At 46.9% G+C, this 26,531-nt stretch overlaps 1 protein-coding gene across 16 annotated transcripts in view; it reads left to right on the top strand.

The window, feature by feature from the left end:
* Positions 1-26,531, top strand: part of SSBP2 (single stranded DNA binding protein 2) — a 309,460-nt gene that overhangs the window by 212,835 nt on the left and 70,094 nt on the right. For 10 of the 16 annotated variants that reach the window (XR_016220368.1, XM_070056354.2, XM_089312936.1 and 7 more), the window contains one exon: positions 16,846-16,935. The exons of the other annotated variants lie outside the window; for them this stretch is intronic. Coding sequence is in view for 9 of the 10 variants with exons in the window: in XM_089312933.1 (XP_089169059.1) it covers positions 16,846-16,935 (90 nt within the window). In the remaining variant the exon portion in view is untranslated. The remainder of the gene's footprint in view (positions 1-16,845; positions 16,936-26,531) is intronic. 16 annotated transcript variants of the gene reach the window in all.

The following is a 26,531-nucleotide window of genomic DNA, read 5'->3' as shown; positions in this document are numbered from 1 at the left end:
TAGTGTCTGAAAGCTGATCCGGCCATTTCTCTCCTACCTTCCCTCTCGTCATCCGTATTTGTCTCCATCACAGTTCCAGCCATTCACTTTTCCCACCTAACAACTTGAGTCATTTTTGGGGCTGGTGTCTCTGCCTTCAGCTTTTCCTCATTCCTTTTTCCTTTCTTTACTGCCAAAAAGGCTGTCACTGTCACCAGGTTATTGAGTTGATTCATGGCTTGGAGACCTGCCGTTACCTCCATGTTGCTGATTGGATGCAGTTTGTCTTCCTGTTCGAGAATTCCGAGTTATCTGTTCCTGTCTCCCAGATGCGTTTTCCCGCCATGACTAGCGAGGGAGCTGTTTCCGTCTTCTTTAATTCCGAAATCATGACTTTCTGTATGCATACTCATGTTGTTGTTTTCATCTGAATCGCCTTTATTCCTTTCCACCACTTTTAACTTTGCTTTAAGATGTATTTTAACCTAGAGTGGCTTCCATGAAGTTAACCCAGAGCTTGGTGGTCTTTCCACTTAGTGTGATCTCTCACGTCATTTACCTTGAACTGTGTTCTGAGTGATCAGTGCCTTTAGGAGGGCTGCGGTCTCCCGGAAGCTGGTGCAGACCAGCTCCCCAGAGCTGCTTCGAAGAGTCTGTGATGGCAGGAAGGTGGCGCTGCCCCAGGGAGATGGAAAACCCAGGCTCCTTACTAACGCAGAAGAGATACGAGGCGCTCTGGACTAGGCGGAGGGACTTCAGCTTGGGAGTGCCACTGCTGCCACTGGCACAGCGCCTACTTCCTTCTGAGACCTTTCTCTTCGCTCTCCACTCGGTGCAGGTTAAGCAGTCAGCCTTGCTTTCACCGCCTCGCCATGTTTTTAACACTCTGTATTATACGTCAGTGTATATGACCTTACGTTGGTGAACCGATCGTTTCTTTCTCTTTACCAAAAATTTGAAAATAGACCCTCGAATTCCACTGTACTCTATTTAGCAAGCGCCATTTGGGCCTACAGTGGGAGGGATGTGCTAAGTAATGTCAGATTTCTATTTGAGGGATTTGTGAGTGCCCGTTAGATCAAACTTGTTGGGACCACATCTAAATTTTGGTCTGTTACTCTTGGAGTAATTATGGTTTCACTGATTTCTCTTTGTACTTTTGTCACTTTTGCTATCTGTATTTTGAATTTCCACTGCAGGTTTAGGATTGCTTACAAATCTTCCCTTCCCTCCCGTATTCCTCAGTGAAGCCCTTGCCTGTACCTGCTCATGCTTTCTGTCTTAGGTTTTTGTTTTGTTTTTGTTAAATAAGTTAAATAAGTCCTCTGAACTTGCCTAGTTGAGTGGTCACCAGTTGTGATTTCACAGTGAAAGATACTATTCTATGGCTCTATTATATTTATTTATTTATTTATTTATTTTAACAGGCAGAGTTAGACAGTGAGAGAGAGACAGAAAGGTCTTCCTTCCATTGGTTCACCCCCCAAATGGCTGCTACGGCCTGCGCGCTGCGCTGATCTGAAGCCAGGAGCCAGGTGCTTCCTCCTGGTCTCCCATGTGGGTGTATGGCCCAAGCACTTGGGCCATCCTCCACTGCCTTCCCAGGCCACAGCAGAGAGCTGGACTGGAAGAGGAGCAACCGGGACAGAATTCGGCGCCCCAACCGGGAATTGAACCCGGGGTACTGGCGCCGCAGGCGGAGGATTAGCCTAGTGAGCCACGGTGCCAGCCTACGGCTCTATTTTCAAGATGGTGTCTAATACCTTGTTAACTTAATGACGATATGTAGTTGACAGCCATGTATTAGCACTGGATCCTGACATGAATTATGCGGTCATTGTGCAGGAGTCAAATTCCTGTTCAGATGACATGATACTAAAATCAGTTGACATCTCCTGTGTGACGGTGCACTGATTCATCTGCATCACCTACAGTGACTACTAACACAAAGCGTGTGTAATGTATTTCACTTTAGTGTCCTTTAAAGCTGTCCAAGCCAGAAGGACTTCTGCCAGTTTTTCTTTTAGGAGCTTGAAACCCTCCCTTGACATAAAGCAGTACAGGGTACTTTAGATTTAGGATAGTAGTAATTGTAGAATTCTACTTTTATAGACTAGAATTTTAGACTTTTGGAATTATTGAGTAATTAATTCCATAAATGACACAACAGTTTTTTGGGGCAGATACAAACATGTCCTCAAAACAGCTCTGGTTCAAGTTCAGCCAACTTTTACTGACCTCATGCCAGACACTGGTAACTGCGTGTGTACAACGGAAGAAAACAGGCCTGGCCCTTTAGGGCTGATTTCAGCCTGAAAACAGAAAATTTCAATTTAATATTGTGGTTTACTACAATCAAATTTATGGGTGAGTTATAGAAACTGTACGTTTTTGTTCATTGTTTGCTGATGGTGATGCTATAATTAATTATATACCTAGGTGGTCAGCTGTTTTCTCTGTAGTATGGGAAAACTATGAGAGGGACTTAAATTGAAAGCAACTAGTTTCACATACAAGGTCAATGAGGTTGATAACAAGTGGGGAAGTGTGGAATTTTCTGGAAACCCCTCCAGGAATGGCGCTGCTAGGAAGTGTTCTTGCTGAATCTAGTAGACTGTCTAACTTGAGCACCCGATTCCACCCGGCCTCCTCTCCATCCCCCCTCAAACCGGGCACACGTCCAGTGATACCTGCCCTGTGCATCCCGGCGGTGCTTCTCCCAGAGAGCTGGCCTCGGCGTGATTGTCCCCTTCCTCGCCCACTCTGACCACTCTCACCAGCGCCCCGCGGTTTCTGACTTCGGCTCCGCCGCGCTTCTCCACCACTTACAGGTGTGCTAATCCTGAAGGACTCTAATAGAGTTGATGGCTCTGTGCTGACTTTCCCAAAAGCCTTAGAGGACTTCCTGTTGATCCTGTGATAAAGGCGAAATCATCTCATGCCATGCGTTGGAGTCCTGTAGTCAGCCACGTTGGCCATTCATAATATTTCATTTGTCATTCTCCTGCTAACTCTGGCATCTTGGCTTTTTAGTTCTTGTAATTTGCAGTACTATAAATCAGTTGTCCCCCTCTCTGATGCTTTTTTGCCTCCTTGTCCCCAGTTCTTTCTTCAGGTTCCAGTTTTAATGCTATTTCTAGGGAATGTTCTAAGGCCCTCGAAGTCCATCTTTCCTATCCCCTCTTTAACGTTTATCATGTTGGTCAGTAATATGTGTGTGATGATCCTGTCTCCTTCTCTAAGATTACAAACTCCTGAGCACAAGAACAAGGTCTGCTCAGCACAGTATCCATCTCTCAGTCATATCCCCAGTGTCCCGAGTGGCGTCGTAACCGCTGCACCTAATGCTTGTCCTGTGTGAGTGGCTGGTTCAAGTCACTGCTCTGCTTCCGATTCCGGCTTCCTGTTCATGTACACCTGGGAAAAGCAGATGGTGACTCAAGTGGGTGGGTTCTTGCCACCCATGTGGGAAATCCAGATTGAGTTCCTGGATCCCAGCTGTGGCATGGCCAGATGGCAGTTGTTGTGAGCATTTGGGAAGTGAAACAGTGGACAAGATCTGTCTCTACCTACCTACCTACTTATCTCTCTCTCTCTCTGCCTTTCAAGTAAATAAAAAAAATTTTCAAAAGATGGTCTGAAGTTATCATGAATTTTTGAAGCCCCTCATGTAGTAGGTATAAATATTTGTTGGATTTAAAAAATGTACTAATGAATGAAAGTTAGAGTTGAATGATTGATTTAAAACATGTAAAAACCGAAAACATCTCAGTCATTGTGTCACTTTAAAAACCTCAAAGTTTTGAAGTTCCATTCCAAGCCATTTTTTGGAAAACTATCATATTCAAATATTTTAATTGAAAACCAAAATTCAAAGTTTAACTCACAACTTTTTTCCACCCTCATTACTGACTTTTTTTGTAACACCTGAACAAATGAATTTTGCCTTCTTCTCTCCAAAAAGTAAGTGAACTTTTTGAGGGCGAAGGTTTCTTGCCTTGTGACTATCAAAAGAATTCAGTACAGTGTCTGAAGGCATTTAGCTGCAAAAGAGGTGGCAGTTCAGGTATTTTTGGCCCTGAGTGACTTCCTGGATGGGCATCACTCATTTGTAAATAGGATTTCTGATACGTTTATTTCTAAGAGGAAGGAAGGGGCCAGCGCCCCAGCTCACTAGGCTAATCCTCCGCCTTGCAGCCGGCACCCCAGGTTCTAGTACCAGTCGGTCGGGGCGCCAGATTCTGTCATGGTTGCTCCTCTTCCAGGCCAGCTCTCTGCTGTGGCCCGGGAAGGCAGTGGAGGATGGCCCAAGTGCTTGGGCCCTGCACCCCATGGGAGACCAGGAGAAGCACCTGGCTCCTGCCTTCGGATCAGCGCGGTGCGCCGGCTGCAGCAGCCATTGGAGGGTGAACCAACGGTAAAGGAAGACCTTTCTCTCTCTCTCTCTCTCTCTCTCTCTCACTGTCCACTCTGCCTGTAAAAAAAAAAAAAAGGGGGGGGGGAGGGAGGAAGGAGGAAAAAGCCGCACTGACCCTCTGTTGAAGCAGTAGGAGCGTCTTTCCGCGCTGGCAGTGTTTCATGCAGATTCCCCTGTGAGCGACAGTGGCCACCAGAGCACTGGCCTGGAGGTCATGAGAAAAGGATGGACGCGGCTTGGCCCCGTGGGTCTCAACCACCGTCCCAGAAGACTTTGTTTTGTTTCTTATAAGCAAGTCTACAACATATAGTTTTGTTTTGTTCTGTTTTTTACTTTGCTTCTCTGTTCTTTCAGAAAGCGCCCGTTATTGCTAGTCTGTTCTACTGCAGTTACGTGTGTTCTGTGTCTCCTTGAGATCTTGGCGAAGGCATTTTTTAGGTCATCTTCTAACATGATGCTGGTGTAGAAGCCCCCTTTGCGGGTCTCCCTGGGTCTGTGTGGTTGTCTGTGCTGATGTGTGACAGTGCTTTGCTCTGTTGTGTGGCCCGAAGTCAGTAGTGTAGTGCCCAGAGACAGACCGAAGCAGAGCCGACTCAGTGTTAACAAAGCTGAGTGAGAGGCTGCCTCACTGGCTTGGCTCCCCTTGCCGGCTTGGAACTAACGCAAACTAGTATTTTCATTTATTATCAGATAATTTTCATGTTACCCCTTGTATGAGCACCTGTTATGCCACTTTTAAAGAAAAAGCAACATCTTCTAAAACTAGGCAGTAGTGTTTCTGTTCAAGTTACTTTCTTTTTTTAAAAAAAATTTATTTATTTATTTGAAAGAGTTACACAGAGAGAGAAAGAGAGGCAGAGAGAGAGGCCTTCCATTCACTGGTTCACTCCCCCATTGGCTGCAGTGACTGGAGCTCTGCTGTTCCGAAGCCAGGAGCCAGGAGCCAGGAGCTTCTTCCGGGTCTCCCACGTGGGTGCAGGGACCCAAGGAGTTGGGCCAATTTCTGCTGCTTTCCCAGGCCATGGCAGAGAGCTGGATGGAAAGTGGAGCAGCCGGGACTTGAACTGGCGCCAGTATGGGATGCCAGCATTGTAGGTGGCAGCTTTACCCACTACACCATAGTGCCGGCCCCTCAAGTTACTTTCAAGGTCTCTTTTTATCTGTAATAACTTTTTTGAAATAAAATTACTCAATGATGGAAAACATCCTAAAATATTGTGATTTGGTGAAGTAATTTAGAATTTGTATTTTAAAACCTATTAAAATTTCTGCTTAGGCACATTTGTGAGATTTTTTTAAGATTTATTTATTTGAAAGTCAGAATTAAAGAGGGAGGGAAGGACAAGAGAGACTGAGAGAGAGAGAGAGAGAGAGAGATCTTCCATCTGCTTGTTTACTCCCCAGATGGCCACAATGGCCAAGGCTGGGCCAGGCAGAAGCCAGGAGTCAGGTCTTCTTCCAGGTCTCCCATGTGGGTGCAGGGCCCAAGCACTTGGGCCATCTTCACTGCTTTCCCAGGTGCATTAGCAGAGAGCTGGGTCAGAAGTAGAGTAGCCGGGATTTGCACTGCAGACGGCGGCCTTACCATTGAGCCACAGCACTGGCCCCATTAAGCATATCTAACAATTTATTCTACATAAATTTCATGTTTAATGGTATACATGGGGGCTTTAAAAAGCTCATGGGGTGTTCATGTCTTATTATTCCATTTTCCCACGGATCTTTTGAAGCCCCCTCATGTTAGATGCATACAGTTTCAGATCCACACTGATATTGCTGTTGAAGGAGGAAAAATTCAAAATTACTGAATTTTTTTCTGTGAGTTTAATTTCTCTAAATTTCAGAAGAAAAAGTTATTTCCTAGGAGATACTCTTTTTTGTTGAACTCATTACTGATGTATAAGCAATATGACATTTTAAAAAGATAAGAATACAATGATTGCCTTCTTGGAAAAAAAAATCAAACACACAAGTAAAAATTACAGTGATGTGGCCGGCGCCACGGCTCACCAGGCTAATCCTCCGCCTAGCGGCGCCGGCACACTGGGTTCTAATCCCGGTCGGGGTGCCAGATTCTGTCCCGGTTGCCCCTCTTCCAGGCCAGCCCTCTGCTGTGGCCAGGGAGTGCAGTGGAGGATGGCCCAGGTCCTTGGGCCCTGCACCCCATGGGAGACCAGGAAAAGCACCTGGCTCCTGGCTCCTGCCATCGGATCAGCGCGGTGCACCAGCCGCAGCGCGCCGGCCGCGGAGGCCATTGGAGGGTGAACCAACGGCAAAGGAAGACCTTTCTCTCTGTCTCTCTCTCTCACTGTCCACTCTGCCTGTCAAAAAAAAAAAAAAAATTACAGTGATGCATATTGGTAATGCAGAACTATACCTCCATGATTATAGTCTCTTCTGTGGCTAAGGTTTTTGAAAGAATGTCTTAAACAGGAGCCCTGTGGTGCTGCAGTCAGAACCAGTGTGCCTTGGATTCTTGGATTCTAAGGCGAGGCCGTGCTCGGATGAGAACGTTAGCTACTGAGAGAGGCTCCCAGCAGCCCGTTGGCAAGAAGCAGGTCTTCCTTTGTGGTCTCACAGAGTGTGATCAGGCAACAGGCAGCGGGGTGTGTAGGTAGTCATCCTTAGGATGGTATAGAATGAGCAATGGAAATGCTCTCCAGTGGAGAAAACACTCAGGGGCATGGGGAGAAATAGTGGGTGGGATCTGCTTAGGCGAACAGCCCCCTTCGAATCCAGCTGCAGGCCGTGGGAACCCAGCAGTGGCCGTGGAAGTGCAGTGGCAGACCTACTCCTCAGCTGACCCGAGGAAAGAACCCGGCTGCATGTCGGCACTGGTCTCCGAGACATTGAATACTAGCTGGGTGGAAACTGAGTCAGAATGTAGTGCCGGGAAGAAATGCCCCACCCCCACCCCCACCCCCACCCCCACTCCAGCACAAGGAGTAAGGCCGGATCCTGCTACAGGGTACAAGGTCAAAATAGGGAGCATCAGCAAAGGACACAGGAGGTGGGTCCTCAGTTCGGCTTCCAGTCGTATGTTTACTTTCCCTTCTGCTGTGCTCTGAGTGTCCCCCTTCGTGAGCCCTGACACTGTGGAAACGTAATCCCACTGCCATGCTGACAGGTGCTCCTTCATCAGCGACTGGAATCAGGTGAGGCCGTTAGGGTGGAGCCCCGTGATTGACGCCTGGAGGCTTCACAGCAACCTGTGCAATAAAGAAAAAACAAATTCTGTCCCTAGACGCCAAAGTCAGGCTGGTGTCACAGGGCTCTGCAACACTGAATACTGATGCCAGTGGCAGCCATGGCCCTGAATCAGCAGAGACCCTGTGTGTGCACCCAGACCGGGACACAGCATCCACCCGTCCGCTGTCCAGCTGAGAAATGTGTGAAATAAAATTGGATAGAATTGGAGTTCTTTTTTTTTTTTTTTTTAAGATTTATTTTTTATTTATTTGACAGGCAGAGTTACTGAGAGAGGTAGAGAGAGGTCTTCCATCCGTTGTTTCACTCCCCAGATGGCCGCAATGGCTGGAGCTGCGCCAATCCCCCGGGAGCTTCTTCCGCATCTCCCACGTGGGTGCAGGGGCCCAAGGACTTGAGCCATCTTCCACTGCTATCCCAGGCCATAGCAGAGAGCTGGATGGGAAGAGGAGCAGCCGGGACTAGAACCGGCACCCATATGGGATGCCGGCGCTTCAGGCCAAGGAGTTAACCCGCTGCGCCACAGTGCCGGCCCTGGAGTTCTTTATTTTTGATGCTGGACGTATGGCTACCCAATGGCATTTAGAGGTCAGAAGTCATCAGAAATGACAAAAATGAGAAGGCTGTGCCTTAAACTCCAAGTGTTTGTCAGAGGCTTGAGAAGTGGAAAGAGGGCCCCATAGAACAGGGGAAGGAAGGCAAACACTGTGGTTTGTCTCAACTGCAATACCTTTAAAAACTTAAGACAAAGAAAAAATTTTTTCCTGATTTTAAAGAAGCCTCACTTAAATGCATGTTACAGGACTTTTCTGCTGACAAATGTAACTGTTAGCTGGAATGTAGCATGAGTTTTGAAAATAACTGGGCAGGAGACGGTTTATTATAGGAACACAATTAAAGGAAAACTCAGCTCTGCACTTTAGCTTCAGAGAAAGCAGGCTTAAGGCTCTGATTACTCAATGCAGAGAGGAAAGTCACTTTATTAAAGGATAGAATCCACAATAACTGCCCAAGAGTTTCCAAAAGTTTGTGCTAAGGATAGCAGGTAGGACAGAAATCAGAGACGATGTGAAGTATTAAGCCAGTGAACAAAACTACACATAAAACAATGCATATTTGATTATAAAACTGTGAGAAATTATAAAAATTGATCATTGGTTGGGCCAAAAAATTTATTCAACAAATTCTTAAATACAGAGATTTTATAATATATTCTACCTGTCCATAGTTAGGAAACTAAAATGAAAAATCAAAAATAAAACCTCCAACCATTTGGTAATTAAAGTTTATATTTGATTACATCTGCAAAGTTAAGTACTGGTGTTGTCATTTTTCCACTAAATCATCTTTAATCAACGTAATTTTGATTTCCAGTTATAGCCAATAACTGGCAAATAAAAATTATGCTCATTAGAGGATTTAAGAAAAAGATGTGAGACACTGGCCAAGATGTCTGCATCTCACGTCCGAGTACCTGGGTTTAGTTCTCCGGCTTCCGGTTCCTGCTCCTTGCTAATTCAGACCCTCCGGGCGACAGTAATGGCCTGACTGGCTCAGTTCCTGCTACCCATGGCTCTCACCACTGAGGGGTCTGGGGAGTGAACCTCCTGTGGGGTGCCCCCTCCCCTTTTCTTTCTGTGTCCCTCCCTCTTCGTCTGTCTGTCTGCCTCCTAAATTAAAAACAAACAAACAAACAAACAAACAAACAAAAAAAAACAAGTGAATACCAACATCAAACTGCAGGTGCAACCAAATGTGAATCCAGAGCCAAATTCATAGTTCTGTAGTCTTTATTTAAAAAAAAAAAAAAAAAAAAGCTGCTAATTTAAGAAGTTTGAAAATACTAAATCATTAAAATGACAGGAACATGGACATAATTTGTTTTTAAAAGTTAACACAATATTAAAACAGAAAACAAGTGACCCAGCGGACTAGTTTTTGGCAAAGACTGGACTGAGAGTGGCTGCTCAGTGTAGGAGAGGGGCGGGAACAAGCGGGGCTGGCGGCAGGCAGGTGGCCCCACAGTGATCCGGGACCGGGGCAAGTGGGTGCTGCGCCATGGCACAGGGCTTCTCAAACATGTGGCTTCCAGATCATGAGAAGAGGAAAGAGCATAAACGGAAAGCGTTCCAAACCCTCACACCAAAACCTGAAAACGGCCCACGCCTCGGCTGCTCACACCTCGCTAGACTGTGTTCGAGTCGTGGTGGGGACAAGGAAGGGCGAGGGACACAAGACGCCATGCCCTGATTGGGTTCTTTTGCGTGGAAGAAGGAGCAACAGGTCTTCACGGCGCACTGGCAGTGTGTCTCACGGCTGCTACAGGGCACGTCTGTGAAGTGTGTGGCAGTGGGAGCTGCATGAATGAAGCCAAATATTGTCGCTCCCCCTCTTCGTGGAGGAACGACACAGGACCCTGCACTGTTCTTTCGTCTGCTCAGCCCTCCCCGGGTTTGCTGCTGGTCCTTCCCGGGTTGGCTACTGACCCTTCCACCTCCGTGGAAGGGCGGTTCCCCCTGCCACTTTCCCCACTTCCGCGGGGGAGCGGCACACCGCCGGCCGGCTCTCTTGGGGGCTGCTCAGATGTTCCTCAGGTGTTCCTGGTGCATGTTGTCTCTCTCCTCTTTATAGTCCTCTTCCACCAATCCCAACTCTGCTACCCACACGCCGAGTACGCTGCTCTCCTCCAATCAGGAGCAGGTCCTGCTGTTTATTGGTTGAACTGGAGGCAGCTGTGTAGAAGCTGTTTCCTCCTCTCCCAGCGCTATATTGTGGGAGAGCAGATGCATAGAATAAGTCTTAATTCCAGTAACTTAGTCTAGTCCGAGTTGCTCCCAGTTGCTCCCCACAAAATATCTCAATGAAATGCTCTGGAAAGAGTGAAATGAACAAAGTTGAAGGAGATATAAGTAGAAAATATTAAAGGAATAATGACCATGATTCTTTGCAAAATTGCTTTGGTGTTCAGGATGTTTTACTACTGCATATTTTAACTCTCAGTGAATAGACAAACACTTTATTACCTAGCCTTCTTCAGAGCATTATAAAAAAAGTTTGCCATCAATTCATTTTGAAAAGGCAGAATAATCGTGATTATCAAGTTGGAAAAATGTGAAACAGCAAGGAACATTCTGGACTTGTCTCACCTAGAATATAGATGCAAAAGTCCTAAGTAAAATATTAGCAAATATAATTGAGTAGCCTCTTAGATGGATAAGCCGTGGTGACCAAGCATGATGTAATCTGAGAAATACAATAATGATTTCCGTTTAGAAAACCACTAGCAGATGATTAGCTACATCACACTTCCACAGAGAAACACCAGCAGTACCAGTCAGAGGTAAAAAGGCAAAAGGCGGCTCTACTTGTTCTTGGCTTCTTTGAAAATTGGGTGGTTTCTTTCTGTGCCAGCCACAGGAAGACTTCTTAGTATGATAAAGAATATATCTTCTACCAATAGCCAAAATATTTAACTTGGCTTTGCATTAAAATTGCCAAGGCAACAGTCCTACTATCACCATTTTAAAAGTTTCTCAAAAATTAAATTAACCACACAAAGCAAAACGTACCTGTGGCTTACGTCATAGTCTGTTTTGTGCTCTTGTGGCAGAGTACCTGAGACTGGGTAGTTTACAAAGAACTGAGATTTATTTCATGCAGTTCAGCAGGCACAGCGGTATGAGATTAGGGCACCAGCACCTGGGGGCGAGTGAGGGCCTCTCTTGCATTCTCACATGGCAGAAGACAGAATGGCAAGGCAGAGGAGCTGCTTCTGGACAGCTGTTTAATGGGGACACCAAATCCCATTCACAGAGGACACCCCTCCCATGGGCTAGTCACCCCATAAAGGCCCCAACTTTTAGCCATGTCGCAGCAGCAACACCTGAGTTTTGCTTGAAGCTAGTATAAATGAAGGGGTTGACATCATGGAATGGTGGGTTGAGCTGCTCTGGCATCCCTTTATGGGTGCCGGTGTGTGTCCTGGCTGCTCCACTTCTAATCCAGCTCTCTGGGAATTGCTTGAGAAACGTGGCTGAGGATGGCTCAAGCACTTGGGCCTCGACTACCCACTTGGGAGACTTGGAAAAAGCTCCGCACACCTGGCTTCAGCCTGGCCCTGTTGTGGCCATCTGGGGAGAGCACCAGCAGACGGAAAATCTCTTGCCCACTTTCTCCCTCTTTTTCTCTAACTCTGCCTTTCAAATAGATAGCTAAATCTAAAATATATATATATATATATATATATATATATAGATGGATAATACATAATCTTTGAATTAGGCCTAATGATTTTCTGTGGATCCTGAGGTCATGGGGAAGTTTGTCATATGATTTGGCGTAAACTTGAAAGACAAGTGTCAAAAATTCCAGCAATGAAAACAAATAAATTTGGTACTTCATCCTTCCCATATAAAGTTCTGATACCAAAAATTTGATTCTTATTTAGTTTACTGTTTCTAGGCATATATTATTTATATTGCTACCATATGAAAATTACTAAGTTAGGGGGTTTGGGAAATCTACTTTTGAACAGTGTTAGAGTACCAGTTCGTATGTCCTTGTAGTGTTTATTGTCAGAGTGCCATTCGTTAATGCTCAGTGTGGGACAGCAAATGTTACTCCAGGCTGAGCCCACACAGTATCCTCCAAGGGGGAATGATGGCTTGTCAGTAAACCGGCCACGTGGAAGACTCAGAAACGTGGTCCATGGAGTGAAGCTAGGACTGGTGCTGTGTCCTGGGTGTTCACTGCCTGTGTGTGCTTGGGTGGTGGCTGGAAATGACCGTCACCCCAGAGAGCCATCTCACAGGGCTGTACGCCGCCCTGCGCCATCCAGCTGTAAAACCCCTGATTTTCAAGACTCCTCTGTTAACTGTGTCCAAAGTATGACTATGAGGAGAGAAGAGTCCCCACGAGACGGCTGAGCCACGGGGAGGGAATCCGCGCAGACCGTGAGAAGTTGGAGCATCCTGGCCTATGGGACGGGGCACTGGACAGCGCCAGGGCTGTGTGGGTGACTGTGACCTGACCCTTCAGTTGGAGCTGCTCATTTCTTTGACTCTCCCTTTGAAAACGGTGATCCTTATCTACTGTCCTGGGAATGCTCTGTTGCCATCTCTTTTTGTCCTCCTTAGATCACGGATAAATACGCTCGTATTTTGTTTGCTTGTTGTTTCTCTTTTTTCTTTCCCCCGTTATAAGCGTGTTAGCTTTAGGATATGCCTGTTGTCTCCTATCATGTTTCTGCCGTAGTGAAGAATTGAAAAGGGTTCTCAGCTACACAGAGAAGAAATGGAATGTTTCAATTGAGTTTATTCAATAGTTTCAAAGGCATACAATGAACAGTCATAACACGTTTCAGAAATTTAACTTGCTTAAATCTTCATCTGAATTACTTATCATGTTTCTCTTTTAAATAATAGCAGGAGGGGCTGGTGCTGGGGTGTAGCAGGTAAAGCTGCCTCCTGCTGTGCCAGCATCCAGCTCTCTGCTTTGGCCTGAGAAAGCAGTGGAAGATGGCCCAAGTCCTTGTGCTGCTGCACTCATGTGGGAGGCCTGGAAGAAGCTCCAGGTTCCTAGCTTCAGATCAGCCCACCTCCGGCCATTGCAGCCATTTGAGGAGTGAACCAGCGAATGGAAGACCTCTCTCTCTCTCTGTCTCCGTCTCTCTCTCTCTCTCTCTCTGCCTCTGCCTCTCTGTAACTCTGCCATTCAAATAAAATAATGTTTAAATAATAGAAAAAAAAACCACAGAGAATGTATATAATGATGAATATTGAAGGAAACAACGCAGCATATTATAGACAATGGCCTGCCAAAAAGGAAAAAAAAAGTCACTAACCAAATATCTACCTGTGAATTTTTCCTGCTTCTTTCTAAAAAGATATGGATGTATTTGAAAGGCAGAGAGAGAGAGAGAGAGAGAGATCAATCTTCCATCTATTGTTTCGCTCCCCAAATGCCCACAACAGCCAGGGCCAGACTAAAGACAGAACCCAGAAACTCCATCCAGGTCCCCACAAGAGTGGCAGGGACACAAGTATTTGGGCCATCACCTGCTGCCTCCACGGGAGTGAATTAGCGCAGTCACACCAGGCTCTCTGAGTGGGGATGCAGCGTCCAGAGTGGCGGCCTACTCCACTCTGCCCCACACCTGCCTGCCTCCACCCGCTTCTTCACCAGCAGGTTTACTTGTTGGTTTTTTTTCTAACATTGTATATCACAATTTTACACAAGTTTAGTTAATATGAAAAAATAATTTCTTTCATTTTTAAATACCATGTCTTTCTATATAAAGTGAAATAGACAATAATAGCAAATGATAAATGTTCAATTACTGTACACTAAATGAAATGTCACATTTTCTTAAAATATGATGATAGACACGTCTCATCTGTATTACCCAGTAATTGCTATTTCTGCTTTCACATTTGTATGCTTTATCAGAAGTTTAGCGTTTTATCAGAAGTTAAGCAGTGTTTCAGATCACTACATTTAAATCTAGACTTTCTCAGGAAACACTAAGTCCTCAGCTTAATTATTAACACGCACCAGCACTGTAAAACAAGCATGCATAATATTTTTATTAATTTCTGTGTGAGGAAATATGTGCTACAAATACACTTTGGTTTTAACGTCTCTGGAATATTGAGTACGAGAGAGGACACTGGACACTGGGTTTGTTTTTCGTGGCAGCACTGTTAGATTCAAACTGATCCGTCTTCAGCATGTTCCTTGTCCCTTTGATTAATACAAAATAATTGTCCTTATTTATGGGACAATGAAATGTTTTAGCAGATATCTACATTGCATGATGACCAAGGACGAGGAATCACCATGTACATCAGCTCAAGTTATTTCTCTGTGCGTGACCACTCAGCATCTTCCCTTCTTGCTGTCTTGAGATTACACTGTGTGACTGTGCAGTGGACACCAGAACTCATTCCTGTTAGCCATCTGCAGTGCTGACCTGTTGACCAACCTCATATTCCCCCCAGGCTTTGGTTACTACCAGTCTCCTCCCAACTTGTATGAGTTCACCTTTTTAAAGTTACAGCTGTGTGAGGTCATATGATCCTTGTCTTTCTGTGCCTGGCCCACTTCACCTAACACAATGACCTCCAGCTTTATCTCACCTATCACAAATGGCAGGGTTTCATCCTGTCCTTTTTTAAGATTACTTTATTTTGAAAATCAGAATTACAGAAAGAGAGAGAAAGAGAATCTTCCATCTGCTGGTTCACTCTCCAGTTGGCCACAATGGCCAATGCTGGGCCAAGCGGAATCCAGGAACAAGTAGTTTCATGTGGGTCTCCCACATGAGTGGCAGAGGCTCTGATACTTCGGCTGTCTTCTGCTGCTTTTCCCAGGCCATTTGCAGGGCTGGATGGGAAGTAGAGTGGTCAGAATAGGAACCGGCACCCACATGGGATGCCTGCATCATAGGCAGCAGCTTTACCCACAATGCCACAGTGCTGGCCCCTGATTTCATCCGTGGTGTAGAGCTGAATAATACTGCAAGTGTGTGTATACCACATCGTCTTCACCCACTCATTGGTTGATGGATGCTTCAATTGTTTGCATGACTTGACTGGTGGATAGTGCTGCAATGAACGTAGTAGTGCAGATCCCGCTTTGACTGATTGTATTTCCTTTGGCTATATACTCAGTAGTGGGATTGCTGAGTTGTGCAGTTGTTCTATTTTTAACTTTCGGAGAAACTTCCACACTTACTTTCCATAATGACTGTACTCATTTACATTCCCATCTGGTTCCTTTTTGACTGTTCTTAGTATTTGTGACACATCTAATCAGGTTGAGGTATGAAACCCATGGGTGCAGAGCAGGTTCATATATAACCACCCTGTGTAACTATTAAATCTTTCATCTTGATTTGATTACCAAGCGTCTAACTCAAAGTTTTTGAAATGCTAAGATTCCATGAAATAATTTACAGGTGCAGTATTTTCAATCCTACTTTTTTTTTTTTCATAATCTGTGTGAATCTAATCTCTCCAAATCTATTTTCTTTCTCTTCTTTAATTTCCTATTCACTTTTCCATCTCCACCACTCTCTAGTTACAATTTGGCTACCAGTCACTGGTCATCAAAAAGTGCATAACAGGCAGAAAATTAGTGTTTATGACATAGAGAAGCATTATGTAAATTATTTTTAACACCTCAGATCACCACCATCTCTATGCTTTTCCCTTAAACATGTATCTGTTGCTTGTTGATGTTGCTATTTCAGTTGCCTAAGCCTGAACGTGAAACATTCACTGAACAACAGAGCTGTAACATTTTGTCATCTCCCTATTGGTATTTTTTTTTTTTTTTGACAGGCAGAGTGGACAGTGAGAGAGAGAGACGAGAGAGACAGAGAGAGAGGTCTTCCTTTTGCTGTTGGTTCACCCTCCAATGGCTGCCGCGGCCGGCGTGCTGCGGCTGGCGCACCGCACTGATCCGATGGCAGGAGCCAGGTACTTATCCTGGTCTCCCATGGGGTGCAGGGCCCAAGTACTTGGGCCATCCTCCACTGCACTCCCGGGCCACAGCAGAGAGCTGGCCTGGAAGAGGGGCAACCGGGACAGAATCCGGCACCCCGACCGGGACTAGAACCCGGTGTGCTGGCGCCGCAAGGCAGAGGATTAGCCTAGTGAGCCGTGGCGCCGACCTCCCTATTGGTATTTAATATATTATCCAAATATACCTCCTTATTAAAGTTCTTTGACTTCACCCAGCGTAAAGAGACCTGTTAAAACCAACGGGGCAAGCATTGTCGTACTGTGGCCCGACATGCTGTATGCGTGCCTGTTTGTATCTCGGCTGCTCCACTTCCAATCCTGCTGATGGCCTGGGAAGCAGCAAAAGATGGCCCAAGTGCTTGGCTCCCTGCACTCACATGGGAGTCCTGGAAGAAGCTCCTGGCTTCGTCCTGGTGCAGCCCTTGCCATTGCTGCCATCTGGGCAGTGAACCAGCAGACAGAAGGTTCTCTCTCTGTCTAACTCTGATGTTCAAATAAATAAGTAAATCTTTAAAAACTAAGAAAGGGAACAACCTACTCCATCAGCCATGTACTCGACTAACTGCTGTGTTTTAGTTTACCTGTGGAGTGGGGGAGGTGGTGAGGGTTTGCTCCCAGGAATGAAGAAGCCTCCTGCCTGTGGTCTGTTATCGGTGGTCTTTGGTTTTGCGCCTTCTCTGTAATGATACAGGTTTGTTTCTCCTTTATTCTTTGCAGAGTGCTGCAGCAGCTCCCAGCCCAGTGCTAGGAAACATTCCCCCAGGAGATGGCATGCCCGTAGGTCCTGTGCCACCAGGGTTCTTTCAGGTACTCAGAGAAACTGACTAGGAATGCTAAGGCCTAGGAACTCCTGTGTGATTGTGTCTGAGGATGTGGAGTGTGAGGCTAAGGTATCAGCGCTACTGGGCAGCCAACTCTTGATGATGCAGGCTGGTTACTGTTCTGTCGCCCTTCAGCCTGTGTTTTAGCCACCATGAATTAATTAATTGATCACTCTAACCACTTCACCAATCAGTTATCAAAGAGAAGGAGTGGAGATGCAGATTAGCCTGTTACCCTGTGGCAGGTGCTCTGCTGGAGAAGAGGGAAATGAGGCACTAGGAAGAGACGAGTTTAGCCATCCTATCTGTCCATGTTCCTGCAGGCTGCAGAGCATCAAGACTTGGCTGTACCAAATCTTCTAGAGTTGGAATATATCACTTGTGATTTTGTAGTATCCGTGTCTTAAATCTGACCGTTTTCTAACTCAATCCAATATAGATTATGAAATGTATTCTTAATACATACTTACCTTTATAACTTTTTTTGAGAAAACTAAGAATGCTAAGAGTTAATAACTGGAGTTGTAAGGCATTACAGGAATAACGCTGTATGGTTAATTCATTACATCTGGTATTTATAAGCTTATTTGTCACTTTAGTTTTATATATTTAAAATCCTTTGCAGTCATTTGTTAGGCAATCCATTTGTCATTGCAGGACAGACCTATGTACTTATAAAAATGGAAAAATAAAATTATAAGTAATTTACCAGAGTTCACCCAGTGAATTAAACAGTCTTAACTAGAGCCTTGGACACGTTCTAGTCTTTGAGACAAGCTTATTTGCTCAGCTAGTCTGTGCTGATGTTAAGTGTTCTAGAATAATCAGAGATCTCCTCAGAGTTGACATTCTGTCTCGGGGACTCACCATGTCAGATAACGAAAGCGAACAGTAAGTATTTGCTGTGTCATTGCTTCCTTCTCAGCGCACTGTGGGTAAAAACGCTTCGTCGTCACAGCACCCCTCAGGGTAACGTGCACATCACACCCTTCTCGCTGTGCGGTGGAAGCCGGTACAGAAGTAGTTTGCCCAGAGCCAGAAAGTGGCAGGGCTGGGTTCAAATCAAGGCAATCTGGACTTTGACCATGAAATTTGCCTTTTAGAATTCATAGCTGATTATTATTCATGCTGTGTCTTCAGCTCATTTTACTTTTCCCACACACTTTTAATTCTCTTGCCAGAGATGGGTGGAATCAGGGAGTTAATCAACAGCGTTCATTTGAGAGTTAGTAGAAGCTGTCTACAGGCACTTTTTAAAGAAGTAGGTTGGGAGGAAACCAAATTCTTTTATCCTATAGATAGGTCAAGGTATCTGAACTCATGGTTTTTTAAAAACTGATTGATTGATTTGAAAAGTAGAGTTACAGAGAGAGTGGGAGACAGAGATGAAGAGAGAGATCATTCATCCACTGGTTTACTCTGCAAAGACTACAACAGCCAGGCTTGGTCTCCCACATTTGTGCAGGGACCCGAGTACTTGGGCCACCTTTTGCTGCTTTCCCAGGTGCATTAGTAGGGAGTAGATTGGAAGTGGGGCAGCCAAGACTCAAATCGGCATTCATATGGGATATCCCGCCAGTGTTGCAGGTGGCGGCTTATGCTACGCTACACCACCAGCCCCTAAACCCTACCTTTTCATCTCCACATGTTGTAGGGTGAACCTTCTCTCCTTCCATGTCTGCTGTCTCAACATCTTGGTAAGAATAGTTGAAACAGTTAATGGTGATAAATATTTGAGTTCTGCTGGATGCCTAGCACTGTGGTAGATATCTAAAAACAAGCTGATATACTAGGTACCTTTTTGAAGTTCACCGTTTAGCTGGTAAGATGCTATTTCAAAGCAAGTAACCATAATACAGCAAGATATGCGACAGGGTGAAATGTGAAGTTCTGAGATGACCCAGAAGAGAGCTGCTGAGTCTGCCTGGTTTGGAGAAGCTGTCCAGCAAGGCAGGCGAAAGCAGGGCCATCAGGAAAGTGGGAATGGTATACACAGAAGCAAAGCGGCAGCCAAGTGACCTCTGCACAGGTGTTGAGAGTACAGCGTCCGAAGGTGGAGGGCAGGGCAGGCTGGAGTACTGAACATGAAGCGGGAAGATACTCCATATCAGTGAGTGGAGGAAGCTCTTAAAGCAAATCCGAAGGCCGCCACACCCAGTGCTGGGGAAGGCAAAGTCGGGATATTATTGAAATAGTAAGTGAAATCCTAGTTGTCATCTAGAGATGAATTAGGGCGGTGGCAAAGGAGGTGAGGAGGTAGGGAGAGGATTCTAGGAAGAGGGGAAACAGCCTACGTAGCTAAAGGGATGGGGTGGGGCAGTTGGTGATGAGCTGGAGAGGGACCTTAGGGGGATTTGTAGGTTAGTCAAGAGTTAGAACTTGATCTTGAGGGCAGTATCAGCTGTTGAAGGGTTTAAGTAGGAGAGAGACATGTTCATATTTTCTTTTTTTACACATTTATTTATTTGAAAGAGTTACAGAGAGAGGAGGGGAGAGAGAGAGAGAGAGAGCTCTTCCATCCGCTGGCTTATTCCCCAAATGGCAGCAATGACCAGGGCTGGGCCAGGCAGAAGCCAGGAGCCAGGAGTTTCTTCCAGATCTCCCACATGGGTGCAGGGCCCCAAGCACTTGCTCTGTTGCTTTCCCAGGCTATTAGCTGAGAGCTGGATTGGAAGAGGAGCAGCTGGGACTCCAGCCGGCACCCATATGAATGCCAGTGCCACAGCACAGGCCCCATATTTGCATTTTTTAGAAAAAAGACCCTCAGGGCCGTTGCTGTGGCTCACTTGATTAATCCTCCACCTGTGGCGCCGACATCCCATATGGGCACCGGGTTCTAGTCCTGGTTGCTTCTCTTCCAGTCCAGCTCTCTGCTGTGGCCCGGGGGTGCAGTGGAGGATGGCCCAAGTGCTTGGGCCCTGCACCCGCATGGGAGACCAGGAGAAGCACCTGGCTCCTGGCTTCGGATCGGCGCAGCACCAGCCATAGCAGCCATTTAGGGAGTGCACCAATGGAAGGAAGATCTTTCTCTCTGTCTGTCTCTCACTGTCCAACTCTATCTGTCAAATAAATAAAAAAAAAAAAGAAAAGAAAAAAGACCCTCACACTAGCTGCAGTGCGCAGTCAGGGCTGCAGAAGGACAGGCCTCGAAGTAGGGAGACCGTTGGTGGTGGCTACAGTAGTGCAGGGAGAGGTAATGAGGTAATGACAGTGGCAGTGGGTGTAGAGTGATGTGAACAGATTGTGGAGAGAGAAACAAATGGGCAAGGCGTGAATAAAAGAATTCAAGGATAATATCCTGATTTCTGTTCTAATCTGGGCAGATGGAAGTATCATTTTCTGAGCTAGAGACTGCAAAATTGGGGCTGTGAGGCTCTGTGCAACCCCCACTTAAAGGTGTCTGTTAGGCTGCTGGACCTGCACATGTGCAGCCGAAGGTGGTGACCTAGACTAGAGCTGAAAATTGCAAGGGCATCATCACATCATCGTTACATCTAAATTACCCAGGGGGAAATGCAGCCTGAGCAGGTAAGAGGGTGAACCCCAGAACCACAAGTCACTGACATTTAAAAGATGAACAGGGGCTGGCGCTGTGGTATAATGGGTATACCTGTTATATACAGGGTATATATAGGTGGTATAACCTGCAGTGTCAGCATACCATACAGGCGCCGGTTCAAGTCCTGGCTGCTCCACTTCCAATCCAGCTCCCTACTATCGCCTGAGAAAGCAGTAGAAGGTGGCCTAAGTCCTTGGGTGCCTGCACCTACATGGGAAAGCTAGAAGAAGCTCCTAGCTCCTGACTTCAGATCCGCTCAGCTCCAGCCATTGTGGCCATCTGGGGAGTGAACCAGAGGATGGAAGACCTCTCTCTCTGCCTCTGCCTCTCTGTAACTCTACCTTTCAAAGAACTAAATAAATCTTAAAAAAAAAAAAAAAAAAAAAAAAAGGACAGAGACTGGATGCAGGGGTGTCAGCAGATTGGCTGTTGCTTGGTCAAGGTCAGATCTCTAGGTTAGAAAGGAAGAAAGTTCACAGTGGTGTGTGAGAAGCCGTGTGGAATCCACCAGACTGGTGGCAGAAGACAAGGAGCAGAACAATCAAGGTCGGGCTGAGGTTCCTACTTTGGGTCTCTGGAAACTTTGGTGTCTTTACACACATCAGGAGAGACCGGAGGTTTGAAAAGGTTTGGAATATGTTTAAGCCTTGCCATGTCCTTTTTACACAAGCAGACTATTTTATCTCATCCCAAATACCTTTTCCTGCCGTTCACCATTTAGGTATGTCCAGCTTCTCTAAAAATGCTTCTTGGAAATACTGAAACACTCAAACTGTAAAACTTAAAAAACGAACTATGATAATATTGTCTTCCCCTTGGTGATGTAGTGATGGATGGCTTCCTGCATTTCAGCCTGGGCTTCCTGCAGTGGCTGGACAGTCCATCCGTGTGGTTCTGGCATAAAGCATGTTAACAGAGAGTAGCTGTCTGCCAGGAGAACAGCAGCTTCCAATCCAGTTCAAAGAGACATTGGCTTCCAGGAGTAATGCAGATCCGGGGAATGGTGGTGCTGTCCTGTGTCAGCGTTCGTACACTGTAGCACCAAGGTCAGGCACAGTCCTGATGGTTAGTCCAGGGCCAGGCAAGGGAGACTGAGAGTCCCTGGGGAGGGGCTGCCTGGGACTTGTGCGAGTGAGCAGATTCCCAGGCTGGCCGGGATGGAGAGGCCACTGGGGGATGAGACCTCAGCAGTTCCCCCAGCCTCGGCTTCAGGACAGCCAGTAACTGCTGCAGGGCGGTGGCCTCCTGTTGCCCTTGACCTTTGGGGAGGGTGTGAGCATGTGTTTATGTTCTGCGTGAGGAAAGGCAAGGCTCCTTAGGAGAAGCTGGGATGGGGCCAAGCCAGAAAAGGATTGAGCCTGTCAGATTAAATGAGCAGATAAAAGCAAAGAATTTATAGATGGCCCTTCGAGAATGAGCTGCTCTAGTTCTGAACTCTGCATACTCTGGGCTCTCACTGCAAAAGATGGTGCAGGAGCTCCCCTAAAGGGGCACACACGCCCCTCTTGTTCCCAGTACCCTGCCCAGCAGCCCCTGTTTTCCACTGTAACGGAAGAATATTTCCCATACCCTGGACTTCAGTGCATTACAAACTCTGAGCTTGTAAATTCCTAACAGTTGTGTTTCAATAGCAATTAACTGGAACTCTAAGGTAAACACTTGTGATTAATATTTTATATGTGGCACCAGTTCACTCTGGAAGGCCATCTTTAGTGTCTATTTGTGGCATTGTTCCTACTTAAACGTTGATGGTTTTATTGAGATGAAAGAGCTTCAGTAGCTGTAGGAGACCGATTAAGTCCAAACCAGTCGTCTAGTTGGACATGCAAAAGAAAGTATCGGTTTAGTGAAAGTAAACCATTTAAATATGACTCAGCCATGGCTTTATCTAAAGGAGTGGTGTGTGTGAGGGACTCCATGCCTGCTCAGAGAAGAGCGGCCCCTGCCACGCGCCTGGTGGGGGACTCAGAGCCGCTCGGTTAAGCCGGGACTCTGGCTGCTTGGGATGGGTGCAGGGAACACAGCGAAGTGCTCATGGGTCTGGCCAGTGTCAGGCCGCTCCAGCAGAACAGAATGCGGGGAGTACGATGCTTGAAGGCACCGTGGTGTGGCAGTGCAGGTTGGCTGGTACTGTGTCATGATGTGAGAGTGTGCGTTGGTTGGAAGACCCCAAAAGTGAATCTGTACCCTAAATCTCCTGTCGCTCACCCAGAGCTGTACACAGAAGTTTCACTTTTTAGGCTAAGAAATTGAAAGTTTTTTTTTTTTTTAAGATTTTATTAATTTATTTGAGAGGTAGAGTTACAAATAGAGGGAGAGACAGAGAGCAAGATCTTCCAACTGCTAGTTCACTCCCCAAACGGCCACAATGATCAGAGCTGGGCCGATCAGAGACAGAGACAAGGAGCCAGGAGCTTCTTCCAGGTCTCCCATGCAGGTGCAGAGGCCCAAGCATTTGGGCCATCTTCTACTGCTTTCCCAGGCCATAGCAGAGAGCTGGACTGGAAGAGGAGCAGCCGGGACACACACTGGCGTCCATTTGGGATGCTGGCACCGCAGGCGGAAGCTTATCGTACTGCACCACAGCACTGACCCTGGAAGATTCTTTTTTTTTTTTTTTTTTTTTTTTTTTTTTTTTTTTTTTTTTTTTTTTTTGACAGGCAGAGTGGACAGTGAGAGAGAGAGACAGAGAGAAAGGTCTTCCTTTGCCGTTGGTTCACCCTCCAATGGCCGCCGCGGCCGGCGCGCTGCGGCCGGCGCACCGCGCTGATCTGATGGCAGGAGCCAGGAGCCAGGTGCTTTTCCTGGTCTCCCATGGGGTGCAGGGCCCAAGCACCTGGGCCATCCTCCACTGCACTCCCTGGCCACAGCAGAGAGCTGGACTGGAAGAGGGGCAACCGGGACTAGAACCCGGTGTGCCGGCGCCGCTAGGCGGAGGATTAGCCTAGTGAGCCGCGGCGCCGGCCTGGAAGATTCTTTTTAAAGATTAATTTTCTTTTATTTTGAAGCCAGGAGATTCATCTGAGTTTCCCACATGAGTGAAGGGGCCCAAGCACCTGGGGCCATCTGGTGCTGGTTTCCCAGGTGCATTGGCAAGGAGGTGGATTGGAAGTGGAGCTGTTGGCTCTTGAACTGGCGCCTATATGGGATGTTGTACTGCAGGCAGCGGCTTAGCTGCTGTGCCACAAGGCCAGCCCCAGAGATCTGAGTTGTATATTGAAAGCATCAGGCTGCTGTTGATTTGTTCTCGTAGTGTTCATACATGGGCAGAGGCCTTTGGTTCCAACAATTGTATTGAAAGAAACAGCAGTAGTCCTTAGACCAATTAGTTTCTTCCCACTTGCATATAGCAATCAAAATTCTTTAGTGATGTACACTAAACAAAGGAAAATTCTTAGGAATTGACTATTCCTTGCAGGACATCGATGCAGTGGGCACTTCCTGGGTTCTGAAGGGATGAAAGTGCTTCATTTTTTCCCCTCCTTTCTACCGCTAGAAAGCTGTTTTTTTGGTAAGAAAATTAGGCCTTATCACTGAGTAAACACATTAACATCTTTTAAATAAAAGCACAAAGCAATCTCTTAATAGATACTAATTTAACAATCTGAAACCACGCCTAATGCGGCATGCACTTGTAAATAGCGAATTGTAAACTCTGCGTAGACTTCCGTTCCTGTTCGCCGTGTGTTTTGTTAGGATTTTTGCCTTGATGCACTCAGTCTGGTCACTGGTGTAAACTGGTGACATGTTGATGTTGGGCTGAGATGTTAAGGCTTCGACATGCATAAGATCATAAAAACATATTGGAGACAAAGTCTACAAAGCAGTTTAGTTTCAGACCAGGGTGGTCATCTGTGTCTCAGAATCCCAAACTCTGGGACAGCAGAAAATACCGGTGCATCAGGTTTCCAAGCGGCATTAGGTTTGCAGACAGAATGGCAGCATTGAAATGGTAACACTGTCCCACCATCTAGTGGTGGCCTCTGGGCATGGCCACCGGCTCTGCTCTGTTTTCCCCAGGTTCTATTTTTAGCAAGACTGCACTGTAGCCAGCTGACCTAATGCTTTGACAGGGCAATAAGGCAGCAAGGAGAGAAAACAGTGAGACATTCCTCCTCTGCAAGGCTGTTACTGACTAGAGAGGGCTCAATAGGAGTGACATTCCTAGAGCAACCAGGACAAAACAAAGCTCCGAGTAACATGGTAGTCTTGATCTCTTAGGAGAGAAAGACTTAAGGCATAAAATAAAAGTAATTATTTAATCTAGCAGTTGAAGCTGAAAAGCAAGAAGTGCCTTGATGAGACCCCTTGACATGTTTCTGGGGAGCTGGTATTTATTCGGGAGTTAGGTCTTGATTTTTAAAACACCTTAGTATCTGCGTGACTGCTCTGTGATTCCGGCGCACACTTGCCGAGTGCACTCACTTGGTGAGCCGCAGCCCTGGCCCCGCAGTCCACGGGCCCCCTTCCCGCTCCTCGGGGACATCCTGTTGTCTGCACCTCCCACCGTGCGCCTGGGGTCTTTCCTGACCGGGACAGTTTCTGAAGGGAGTCTGGCCAAGTTCCCTGAGCCGGGAGGAACCCCCTCCTGCCTCCCAGAAAGCTGCCGAGATGCCCCTGAGATGTCAGGTCGCTCATTGGAGGAAGCAAGCGCTGGACCCCCGAGAGGAGTTCACGCAGTGAGCTGTCAGGTCTGCCCTCGGTACCCAGAGCTGACGGAGTGAGGCCTTCGGAGGGTGCATCTCTCAAGTCCATGTTCACCAAGGTTTAGACGGCCGAGGTGGGGAAGGGCGCTGAGCTGTCGAAGTTCAGGGAACACAAGTTGCTCCATTTTCTCGCAAAGGTGACTGTGCGTCTTTAAAGAACCAGGTTGCAACCGTGTTCCTGCCAGCTGCCAGCTCGGACAGCGCTGTCCTGCAGGCGCGGTCCTCGTTTTTCCCGCCGCAACCATTAGAACGAGCTCGCTGCTCGGCTGGCTGCTCAGCTCCTGTAACCGAAGCAGCTCAGTGAGAAACTGCAGTTTCGACAGCTCGGAGCCCGGCAGCCACGGGGAGGGGCGGCAGGTGGCAGGTGGCGCCCTTTCCTCGCTTTCCCGTAAGAGTGGGGTGAAATGCTCTGCGGTTGGAAATCCACTGTGTGTGTGTGTGTGTGTGAGAGAGAGAGAGAGAGAGAGAGAGAGAGACTGACTCCTGCATGAGTGGGTCTCCTTGCACTTCCACGCTGCTTCTGCAAGGTGTCAAGACATTCACTATGAAACTTTAGGATACTGTAGCTGACAATCACGCGTGTGATTCCAGCACTTAGCTGTCTTTCAGATAGTCTGAAAGCAAAGTTTTTTCTTTGGAAAATATCTGAGTATTGAAAATTCTTCCTAAATCACTACAGTTTTTATCAAAGTCCCTTAATTTAAAAAAAAAATTTTTAGAGACAACAAAGTTCAAGTTTGCAAAGTCTATTGATAATCCGATGCTACGTATTTATTTTGTAATCTGAGCGTCGCTTACAGAAACACAAGTGGTCAGCCCTGTGTGGGAATGAGAGATGAGGCAGTACCTGCCGAGGCTGGGGGGGGGGGGGGGGGCGGCACAGGAAGCCATCCGGGACAGCGTGCGGCACGCGGTCAGGGCCAGGTGCAGACATCACGGGCCGCACCCTGGTGGCCCTGTGCAGGTGTGGGCCGGGGCTCGCCTGCCGTGTTTGGGATGAAGACGGTGTGGCCCGGCTGTCGAGCACCACAAGGGCATGGCCCGCCGCTTTCCCTGGGAGCCCCACCGTCTCCCTCATTGCCAGGTGGTCTCTTCTCTCACCACCTGACATGGAAGGCCCGGGCTCAGGGCGGAAGGGACTTAAAGGGATGGAACGCCAGAAACCCCGAACCCAGGCGGCCCACTCTCAGAAGTCGCTGTGGCAGGCCGGGCAAAGGGGAACCCCAAGGTGCTGGGTGGCAGGGGAAAGACGCACCATGGAGCGTTGTCGGGGCACTGGCAAGATGAGGACAGGGTGGAGGCAGCCTAGGCAAGCAG

This window comes from Oryctolagus cuniculus, chromosome 14, assembly GCF_051225735.1.
Source record: "Oryctolagus cuniculus isolate XC-2025 breed Fujian yellow rabbit chromosome 14, ASM5122573v1, whole genome shotgun sequence".
Classification (NCBI taxonomy): Eukaryota; Metazoa; Chordata; class Mammalia; order Lagomorpha; family Leporidae; genus Oryctolagus; species Oryctolagus cuniculus.
This window is presented reverse-complemented; position numbering and strand designations above follow the sequence as displayed.